The 11,743-nt window shown below is 49.7% G+C and overlaps 1 protein-coding gene across 1 annotated transcript in view; it reads left to right on the plus strand.

Moving 5' to 3' along the window:
• Window positions 1-2,171: 2,171 nt before the first annotated feature.
• Window positions 2,172-11,743, plus strand: part of LOC119974246 (dual specificity tyrosine-phosphorylation-regulated kinase 1A-like) — a 31,767-nt gene continuing 22,195 nt past the window's right edge. The window contains exon 1 of the mRNA XM_038813015.1: window positions 2,172-2,207. Coding sequence (XP_038668943.1) covers window positions 2,172-2,207 — 36 coding nt within the window. The remainder of the gene's footprint in view (window positions 2,208-11,743) is intronic.

An 11,743-nucleotide genomic window follows, 5' to 3' on the forward strand; every position in this document is an offset into this window, starting at 1 on the left:
CGGCTTGGGACACTGTCTGTGCAGAGTCTGCACATTCTCCCAGTGTCTGCGTAGGTTTCCTCCGGGTGCTCCGGTTTCCTCCCACAGTCCAAAGATGTGCAGGTTAGGTGGAGTGGCCATGCTAAATTGCCCTAAGTGTCCAAAATTGCCCTTAGTCTTGGGTGGGGTTACTGGGTTATGGGGATAAGGTGGGGGTGTGGGCTTGGGTAGGGTGCTCTTTCCAAGAGCCGGTGCAGACTCGATGGGCTGAATGGCCTCCTTCTGCACTGTAAATTCTATATCTAAGAAACGCCCTCAGCTCAAACCTCAACCTTTCCAGGGTCAAAAACTCCAGCAGATCCCCCCGCCACGCCGAGGCACAGGGTAGAGAAGCTGACCTCCACCCCAACAAGACCCGTCTGTGAGCGATCAGCGAGGCGAAGGCCAAGATATCTGCCCGCGCACCCGCCTGCAGCTCTGTCTGGTCTGGTACCTAGGGACCGGGCTCCACATCTACATGCAAGACCCCCGAGATTGTACTGAACAATCCAGAATTTTCCAGCTTTAGGCAGGACCAAAACATAGGAACAAGGTTCGAGGGGCCTCTCCTACATTGCTCACAGACATTCTCCACCCTCTCGAACAGCCGGCTCATCCTTGATTTTGTGAGGTGAGCACCCTACACGACCTTTAGCTGTAACTGCCCCAGCCTTGCACGTGAAGTCGAGGCATTCACCCTCCGCAGCACCTCACACCACAGTCCCTCTTTCAGCACCTCTCCATGACACCCAATCCTTCTCCAAAATCCTCTCATAGATCGCCGAGATGACCCCACCCCCCCTTCCCTATCCCCTCCCCTTCCCCCACTGACAGTGCCGGCCTACTTGTCGGAGGCAGTACTATTAGGAAGGGTCAGGAAATTTTTCCTCGCAAAGACGCGCACTTGCATAGACCCTTCTCCCTGCGCCAGCCCATATTTCTCTGCCAGCTCCTAAGCTCGCAAATCTCCCCCCAAAGAACAAATCATTCATTTCCTTAATTTCCCTCTCGTCCGATCCTAGAAACCTCGCATCCATTCTTCCCGGTGCGAATCCATGATTCCCCCAATTGGCATCCCCCCTGACCCAGCCCCCCAGCTTGTGCTGTTGAAACTGCTATTATGGGCCAAGGTTTAGAAAACTCCAAAGTATATAATGGAGTTCACCTGACCTACAACTGTTTATTGATTTTGGTTACTATGAGCACAAGGGCCTACCTTTCAGGTGTTATTCAACAAAGGCCTTAAGCACTTTAATAAAAAACAAAGTTTATTCTACGAATTTAGTTAACATTTTTATAAACACACACTAAGCATTTTTATTAACTCCCAACATAAATACCCCACATAGCTACAGTACTCTATGTATAACCTTAATAAATTCCCCCCTTTAACTGTTCCAATTAAATAACAAGATCCCATAAACCAGTACCCCCTTTTCAAAGGTGAGGCCCAGCCTACAGTCCCCCCCCACCACCACCCAAATCGGTCAACGAGTGCCACTGTCCACCTTTGGTTCCAACCCTCCCCTACTATCAACTCATGGGTGTCCAGATCTGGATGGCACCCAGCACCCTCTTCACAAACCCTGCATTGTCCAGTTGGGGCCATATACGCTCACCAGTGCGACCAATCTCCCCTCTAGCACATCCATCACTATCACATACCTGCCACCCCTGATCCACCACCACCTTCTCCATCTTATTCACCCTCTTCCCCACCAACGCCGCTACCCCTATCCCCCCGAAGCCCTACTGTCAAACCCCGAATGAAACACCTGACTTATCCACCCCTTCCTAAGCCTCATCTCATCCCTCACCTTCAAATGGGTCTCCATCATTACATTGGCCTTTAAGCTCTTCAAATGTGTGAAAACTCTTGATCTCTTCACTGGCCCCCTAAACCCCTCACATTCCACGTCACTATTCTGACCGGGGGTCTCTCAACACCCCTGACCTTCCTATCCGTCATCATCATGACCCCCCCAGGCCCTGCCCCTCTGGCCTGACCTACCCCAACCCTTTGGATTTAAAAAAAAAATGTATTTTATTACAAACATGTATCAAAAAAAGTTACAGCACATAAACACTCCGGGAAACATACTTCCAAACAGTCAACTATACAGTTTGTACAAAGTTTGAAGGCCGATGTAGCAATGCTGCAGGAGACTCGCCTGAGGGCGAAGGACCAAGTGAGACTTAAAAAGGGCTGGGTTAGTCAGGTGTTTCATTCTGGATTTGACGGAAGAGCTCTAGCGGTAATGGTCAGCAAAAGGGTACGGTTCCAGATGGAGAAGGTGGTTGCAGATCAGGCGGGCAGCTATGTGATTGTGACGGGGCGCTGGAGGGGAGGTTAGTGATGCTGGTAAGTGTATATGGTCCCAATTGGGACGATGTGGGATGCGCAAAGAAGGTGTCTGGGGCCATTCCTGACTTGGACACACACAAGCTGCGTGGAGGGGACTGGAACTTGGTGCAGGAGCCAAAATTGGACAGGTCACGGCCGCGCTCACTGGTCCCATCGGGGGGGGGGGGGGGGGGGGGATTACTCGTTTTTCTCAGCAGTCCATAAGTTGCACTTGCAGATTGACTTTTTCATGGTGGGGAAGGCGCTGCTGGCTGGGGTTAAAGGGTCAGAGTACTCGGCAATTGCAATATCAGATCAGGCTTTGCATTGGGTGGATATGGTACTGGAGAAGGGGTTGGTACAGAGACCTGGGTGAAAGTTAGATGTGGGACTGTTGGGGGACCGAGGGTTCTGTGACAAAATTGAAAAAGTAATCGAGGAATATGTAGGTTTTAACTGCATGGGTGAGGTGTCAAAGGCGGTTGTCTGGGAGGCTTTAAAGGCGGTGATGAGGGGTGAGATGATCTCGTTCAAGGCTAGGCTAGACAAAGAGGAGAGGTTGGAACGTCAGAGGGTAATAGAACATAGAACGATACAGCGCAGTACAGGCCCTTCGGCCCTCGATGTTGCACCGACATGGAAAAAATCTAAAGGCCATCTAACCTACACTATGCCCTTATCATCCATATGCTTATCCAATAAATTTTTAAATGCCCTCAATGTTCCCGTGTTCACTACTGTTGCAGGTAGGGCATTCCACGGCCTCACCACTCTTTGTGTAAAAAACCCACCTCTGACCTCTGTCCTATATCTATTACCCCTCAATTTAAGGCTATGTCCCCTCGTGCTAGCCACCTCCATCCGCGGGAGAAGGCTCTCGCTGTCCACCCTATCTAACCCTCTGATCATTTTGTATGCCTCTATTAAGTCACCTCTTAACCTTCTTCTCTCTAACGAAAACAACCTCAAGTCCATCAGCCTTTCCTCATAAGATTTTCCCTCCATACCAGGCAACATCCTGGTAAATCTCCTCTGCACCCGTTCCAAAGCTTCCACGTCCTTCCTATAATGAGGCGACCAGAACTGTACGCAATACTCCAAATGCGGCCGTACTAGAGTTTTGTACAACTGCAACATGACCTCATGGCTCCGGAACTCAATCCCTCTACCAATAAAGGCCAACACACCATAGGCCTTCTTCACAACCCTATCAACCTGGGTGGCAACTTTCAGGGATCTATGTACATGGACACCGAGATCCCTCTGCTCATCCACACTACCAAGAATTTTACCATTAGCCAAATATTCCGCATTTCTGTTATTCTTTCCAAAGTGAATCACCTCACACTTCTCCACATTAAACTCCATTTGCCACCTCTCAGCCCAGCTCTGCAGCTTATCTATGTCCCTCTGTAACCTGCAACATCCTTCCGCACTGTCTACAACTCCACCGACTTTAGTGTCGTCTGCAAATTTACTCACCCATCCTTCTGCGCCCTCCTCTAGGTCATTTATAAAAATGACAAACAGCAACGGCCCCAGAACAGATCCTTGTGGTACGCCACTCGTAACTGAACTGCATTCTGAACATTTCCCATCAACTACCACTCTCTGTCTTCTTTCAACTAGCCAATTTCTGATCCACATCTCTAATCACCCTCAATCCCCAGCCTCCGTATTTTCTGCAATAGACGACCGTGGGGAACCTTATCAAACGCTTTACTGAAATCCATATACACCACATCAACTGCTCTACCCTCGTCTACCTGTTCAGTCACCTTCTCAAAGAACTCGATAAGGTTTGTGAGGCATGACCTACCCTTCACAAAACCATGCTGACTGTCCCTAATCATATTATTCCTATCTAGATGATTATAAATCGTATCTTTTATAATCCTCTCCAAGACTTTACCCACCACAGACGTTAGGCTCACCGGCCTATAGTTACCGGGGTTATCTCTACTCCCCTTCTTGAACAAAGGGACCACATTTGCTATCTTCCAGTCCTCTGGTGCTATTCCTGTAGCCAATGATGACCTAAAAATCAAAGCCAAAGGCTCAGCAATCTCTTCCCTGGCTTCCCAGAGAATCCTAGGATAAATCCCATCCGGCCCCGGGGACTTATCTATTTTCACCTTGTCCAGAATTGCCAACACTTCTTCCCTACGCACCTCAATGCCATCTATTCTAATAGCCTGGGTCTCAGCATTCTCCTCCACAATATTATCTTTTTCTTGAGTGAATACTGACGAAAAGTATTCATTTAGTATCTCGCTTATCTCCTCAGCCTCCACACACAACTTCCCACCACTGTCCTTTACTGGCCCTACTCTTACCCTAGTCATTCTTTTATTCCTGACATACCTATAGAAAGCTTTTGGGTTTTCCTTGATCCTGCCTGCCAAAGACTTCTCATGCCCCCTCCTTGCTCGTCTCAGCTCTCTCTTTAGATCCTTCCTCGCTTCCTTGTAAATATCAAGCGCCCCAACTGAAACTTCACGCCTCATCTTCACATAGGCCTCCTTCTTCCTCTTAACAAGAGATTCCACTTCTTTGGTAAACCACGGTTCCCTCGCTCGACCCCTTCCTCCCTGCCTGACTGGTACGTACTTATCAAGAACATGCAATAGCTGTTCCTTGAACAAGCTCCACATATCCAGTGTGCCCAACCCTTGCAGCCTACTTCTCCAACCAACACATCCTAAGTCATGTCTAATGGCATCATAATTGCCCTTCCCCCAGCTATAACTCTTGCCTGCGGGGTATACTTATCCCTTTCCATCACTAACGTAAAGGTCACCGAATTGTGGTCACTGTTTCCAAAGTGCTCACCTACCTCCAGATCTAACACCTGGCCTGGTTCATTTCCCAAAACCAAATCCAATGTGGCCTCGCCTCTTGTTGGCCTGTCAACATATTGTGTCAGGAACCCTCCTGCGCACATTGTACAAAGAATGACCCATCTAATGTACTCGAACTGTATCTTTTCCAGTCAATATTTGGAAAGTTAAAGTCTCCCATAACAACTACCCTGTTACTTTCACTCTTTTCCAGAATCATCTTCGCCATCCTTTCCTCTACATCCCTAGAACTATTAGGTGGCCTATAGAAAACTCCCAACAGGGTGACCTCTCCTTTCCTGTTTCTAACCTCAGCCCATACTACCTCAGAAGAAGAGTCCCCATCTAGCATCCTTTCCGCCACCGTAATACTGTCCTTGACTAGCAGCGCCACACCTCCCCCTCTTTTGCCCCCTTCTCTGAGCTTACTAAAACACCTAAACCCCGGAACCTGCAACAACCATTCCTGTTCCTGCTCTATCCATGTCTCTGAAATGGCCACAACATCGAAGTCCCAGGTACCAACCCATGCTGCCAGTTCCCCTACCTTATTTCGTATACTCCTGGCATTGAAGTAGACACACTTCAAACCACCTACCTGAACACTGGCACCCTCCTGCGAAGTCAAATCTCTGCTCCTGACCTCTATACTCTCAATCTCCCGTACCCCAAAACTACAATCCAGGTTCCCATGCCCCTGCTGAATTAGTTTAAACCCCCCCAAAGAGCACTAACAAATCTCCCCCCCAGGATATTGGTGCCCCTCAGGTTCAGATGTAGACCATCCTGTCTATAGAGGTCCCACCTTCCCCAGAAAGAGCCCCAGTTATCCAGAAATCTGAATCCCTCCCGCCTGCACCATCCCTGTAGCCACGTGTTTAATTGCTCTCTCTCCCTATTCCTCATCTCACTATCACGTGGCACGGGCAACAACCCAGAGATAACAACTCTGTTTGTTCTCGCTCTGAGCTTCCATCCTAGCTCCCTAAAGGCCTGCCTGGCATCCTTGTCCCCTTTCCTACCTATGTCGTTAGTGCCAATGTGGACTACGACTTGGGGCTCCTCCCCCTCCCCCTTAAGGACCCGGAAAACACGATCCGAGACATCACGTACCCTTGCACCTGGGAGGCAACATACCAAACGTGAGTCTCTCTCGCTCCCACAAAATCTCCTATCTGTGCCCCTGACTATTGAGTCCCCAATTACTAATGTTCTACTCCTTTCCCCCCTTCCCTTCTGAGCAACAGGGACAGACTCCGTGCCAGAGGCCCGTACCCCATTGCTTACCCCTGGTAAGTCATACCCCCCACAAGTATCCAAAACGGTATACTTGTTACTCAGGGGAACGACCGCAGGGGGTCCCTGCACTGACTGCTTCTTCCCAGTCCCTCTTACAATAGATGAGATGCTGGAGGTAGGCAGGCAGTATGCAGAAGATAGGGACCCAGCGCAGTTGGAAGAGGAAGGTGTAGCCACCTGGGGTGGCCACTGCCCAACACAAAATGGAAGATTGCAAGGAATGCAGGGAAAATGGACATGTTGTAAAGCAAGCAGCTTGCAAAGCGCTTGTATATTTGGACTGCTGCAGAAACCAGTTTTGACTGCTGCAGAAACCAGACAGCACTGTGAAAAGAAACCACTTAACATACTAATGAGGCGATGCCGGGCGATCCCCAGATACAATGGAAACAAGTTAAACACAGATCAATACATTGAATGGAAGGCCAGACTTTTCGGTGCCAAAGAAGCCCAAAACAATAAGTCCCAAGAACCACCCCAGTGACCGAGGAACTGCCCCATTATTGGGGGATTCAAACATATCGATTGGGAAGAGACCCAATCGATTCCAAGTAGGTAAGGGAGTCCGCCCAAAGGTCCCACACATGGTTCTGTCTTCTGATTCAGCCCTCCTCTCTCTTTGACCAACACTCCTCCGTGGACCAGCACCTCGACCAGCTTTTGCCAAGAAGACCTTGAACGAGAGAGAGGAGAGGGTTCGGACAGCAGCCGCCAACAAGTAAGTGCCTCACAACGATCGCTACCAGAGATAGACACTCCTGACCCCTTTTAACTTATACCAACCTGAAGTCTGCAGACCAGAGCAGAGCAAGAGGCCTTGTTCCCTGACCCGGCAGTTCCTTCGAGATAAGTATTAGTTTATTTAGCGGTAGGAATAAGTTTAATCCAACTCAGTTGTTTGGACTTACTAATTGGTGTATGGTTTTATTGCTCTGAACTTCACCTTGAAGCTTGTGGCGGTGTCTTAACGATACCTGGCGACTCCAGAGCTAAGTAAAGAAACAGCGCCAAATTGAGTGTTAAGCACACTCACCCAGAACGACCAACAAAGGAACTCCAGGCGAGCTTTCAAAATGAAAATCGCTTATTGTCACAAGTAGGCTTCAAATGAAGTTACTGTGAAAAGCCCCTAGTCGCCACATTCCGGCGCCTATTTGGGGAGGCTGTTACGGGACTGTTTGACCGACTATCTACCAAGGAGGCGGTACGCCAATTGAGGCGGGCAGAGGGGGCAGTTTACGAACATGGAGAGAAGGCAGGTCAGCTCCGTAGGGAGGCTGCGGCAAGGGAAATTGTCCAGGTGCGGGACAGGGCAGGGAAGTTGGTGGTAGCTCCAGATCAGATTAACAAGGTCTTTAAGGAATTCTATGAGAAGTTGTACAGGTCTGAGTCAACTGGGGGAGGCCGGGAGATGCAGGAATTTCTAGATGGGCTGGAGTACCCGAGGTTAGGGAAGGGGGGAAGGGCTAAATTAGAGGGGGCTATAGTGGAGCAGGAGATAAAAGATGCGATTGGGAGGATGCAGTCGGGGAAGGTGGCAGGACCAGATGGGTTTCCAGTGGAATATTATTAAAAGTTCAAAAATAAGCTGGTACCGCTAATGAAAATGAATGAAATGAAAATCACTTATTGTCACAAGTCGGCTTCAAAAGAAGTTACTGTGAAAAGCCCCTAGTCGCCACATTCCGGCGCCTGTTCGAGGAGGCTGGTACGGGAATTGAACCGTTCTGCTGGCCTGCCTTGGTCTGCTTTAAAAGCCAGCGATTTAGCCCAGTGTGCTAAACCAGCCCCTGGTGGGGATGTTTGAGGAGGCGGTAGGGAAGGGGGTGTTACCATAAACTTTGGGGCAGGCATCGATTTCCCTGTTACTTAAGAAAGATATGGATCCGTCAGAGTGTGGGGCGTATAGGCCCATATCACTTTTAAACGTTGACGCACAGATATTGGCGAAGGTAGTGGCAGGTAGGCTGGAGGAGTGCCTCCCGAAGGTGATAGGTGAAGATCAGACGGGGTTTGTGAAAGGGAGGCAGCACTTTTCGAACATTAGGAGGGTATCGAACATGGTTATGGTACCGACGGAGGGGAAGGAAACAGGTGGTTGTGGCATTGGACGCCGAGAAAGCGTTTGACCAGGTAGAATGGGGGTACTTGATGACAGTTCAAGAGCGGTTTGGAATTGGACCCAGATTTGTGGAATGGGTAAAGCTATTATATAAGGAGCCAGTGTCTGCACAAATAATATCAGCTCAGAATACTTTCCTCTCCACCGTGGGACTAGGCAGGAATGTCCTATGTCCCCCCCTGCTGTTTGCACTCGCGATTGAGCCATTGCATTAAGAAGTTCGGGGGTATGGAAAGGGATAGTGCGGGGGGGGGGGGGGGGGGTGGGGGGGGGGGTGAAGAAATAGGGCATAGGGTGTCCTTATATGCCGATGACTTGTTATTATATGTGTCGGAACCAAGTGTGTCAATAGGGAGAATACTGGAGTTGCTTCAGGTGTTTGGGTCTTTTTAAGGGTACAAATTAAATCCAGACAAGAGTGAATATTTTGTCATGTCTCGGCCGGGGGTGGGGGGGCTGCCATTCCGTAAGGCAGAGACTCACATTTGATTACCTGGGGGTGCAGGTTGCTTGAGATTTGCGGGGGGGGGCTCTGTAGTACAACATTTCTAGTTTGGTGGGGAGTGTGCAAGCTGACCTGGCAAGGTTGGGATAGTTTCCCCTCTGTCACTGGCGGGTCGGTACAGGTGGTTAAAATGACGTGTTGCCGCGATTCCCATTTATTTTCCAACGGCTGCCGATTTTCTTGCCAAAGGCATTTTTTAAAAAGAGAGATTGAAAGGATGATTACCTCATTTATATGGGGAGGGAAGATGGCCAAATTTAAAAGGTGGTACCACAGAGACGAAGGCAGGCAGGGGGTTTGGGTCTTCCGAACCTGATGTATTATTACTGGGCGGTAAACGTTGAGAAGGTATGGAGCTGGGTCAGAGAGGTTGACTCCCAATGAGTCAGAATGGAGGAGAGTTTGGGCAGGTGGTCGGGATTGAAGGCGCTAGCGACAGCGCCGCTCCCGACGGCCCTAGGGAGATATTTAGGGAGTCCGGTAGTAATAGCTTTGTTGAGAATTTGGAGGCAGTTTCGACAGCACTTCGGGTTGGGGGCAGGGTCATGGGAAATGTCGAGTTGGAGGAATCATAGATTTGAGCCAGTGAAGTGGGATGGAAATTTTCAGAGATGGGAGGAGAAAGGAATTAGGACATGAACAGATTTGTTTCTTGGAGGTTGTTTTGCGGGATTAAAGGAGCTGGGAGCGAAGTATGGGCTGGAGCAGGGGGAAATATTTAGATACATGAAGGTTCGAGACTTTATAGAAAGGAGATACAGAGCTTCCCAGTAGAGTAGGCTTCTACATTGCTGGAGGGGGTGCTGATGACAGGGGGACTGGAGAAGGGGGTAGTATCGTCGGTTTACGGGGCTATTTTGGAGGAGGAGAAGGCACCACTAGAAGGGATCAAGGCAAAGTTGAAAGCTGAGAGAGGGTATGGAGGAAGGTTCTTGTATGAGGTGCTGCCAAGGGTGAACGCCTCCACCTCGTGTGCGAGGTTTGGCTGATACAGCTGAAGGTGGTGTATAGAGCGCATCTTACAAGGACGAGGATGAACCAGCTCTTTGAGTGGGTAGAGATGTATGTGAACGTTGCAGGGGGGCCCAGCAAACCATGTTCATATGTTTTGGTCCTGTCCAAAGCTGGAGAATTACTGGAAGGTGTTTAGGGTAATCTTTAAAGTGGTGCACGTGAAACTGGATCCGGGCCCTCAGGCCATATTTGGGGTGTCGGACCAGCATAGGTTGGAAACGGGCGCGGAGGCAGATGTTGTAGCCTTTGCCTTGTTGATCGCCCGAAGGTGGATTCTGTTAGGGTGGAGATCAACCTCTCTACCCTGTACCCTGGTGTGACGGAGGGCCTGCTGGAATTCTTAACGCTTGAAAAGGTCAAATTTGAACTGAGGGGAAGGATGGAGGGGTTCTACAATTAATGAGCATTATTCATTATGCACTTTCGAGAATTGGATCACATCGAGCATTAGGTGGGTTGGGGGGAGGACTGTATGTGTTAATGGTGATTATGGGTGATTCCTGATTCCTCTTTGTCATTTGTTTATGTTAACATGCGGGCTAATGTTTGGGGGTTTGGTGGGAGGATGGGATCGTTGTTATTGATATGGGGATTGATATTACTTTTGTTACTGATTATTGTTGGGTGTAAATTTGGGAGAAAATATGTGAAAAGGGTGAATTGTTAAAAAACTACATAGTTTGTACAATTTCCCCCCCTTTTCATCATTCTCTCCCCCCCCCCCCACCGACGAACAACTCCTCAAACACGGTCACGAACATCCCCCACCTTGCCTCAAACCCCTCTGCTGAGCCCCATAGCTCATATGTTATCTTTTTCCAGCCGCAGGGAGTCGTACAGTCACCTAACCAGGCCGCTATTCCTGGTGGCGCTGTCCGATCGGCACTCCAGTAAGATTCGTCCCGGGCAATCAGAGAGGGAAGGCAACAAACATTGGCCTTCCTCTCTCCATGATCTCCAGCTTCTCCGAAACCCCAAATATCGCCACCAAGTGTCCTGGGTCCACCTCCCCCCCACCCACTATCCTTGCTGGGTCCGCGACACTCCTGCCAGAATCTCTCCAACTTTTCACAACCCAGAACATGTGCGCGTGATTCCTGGCCCCTGCCCACACCTCTCACACTCATCTGCTGCCCCTGGGTGCCCACTCATTCTTGCCAGAGTCATACGTACCCTGTGTACAAGCTTAAACTGGATCAGGCTCATCCTTGCGCATGAGGAGGACCCGTTATCCACACAGTGCCTCACTCCATGCTCACCAAATGACTCCCCTCCCAACTCCCCTTCCCATTTTTCCTTAATCTTCACACGCGCTTACCTCCCTGTCCTCCCAACCACCTGTATATCTCGCCAATTCTTCCCTCCCTTCCACATCTGGAAGCAGCAGTTGCTCAAGCAGGGTGTATCCCGCAACTAGGAAACTCCTTCCAGACATTCGTGCAAGGTCCCTTACCTGCGGTACCTGAACTCATCTCCCCCTCGGGAGGTCTGCCCTCGCCCTCAGCTCCTCCAGAAGGCAAACCTCCTCCAAATACAAATCCCTCACTTTGACCAGTCCCACTCCCTCCACCTCCCATACATGCTATCCAGCCCCCCCCCCG

This window comes from Scyliorhinus canicula, chromosome 12 (assembly GCF_902713615.1).
Source record: "Scyliorhinus canicula chromosome 12, sScyCan1.1, whole genome shotgun sequence".
Lineage (NCBI taxonomy): Eukaryota > Metazoa > Chordata > Chondrichthyes > Carcharhiniformes > Scyliorhinidae > Scyliorhinus > Scyliorhinus canicula.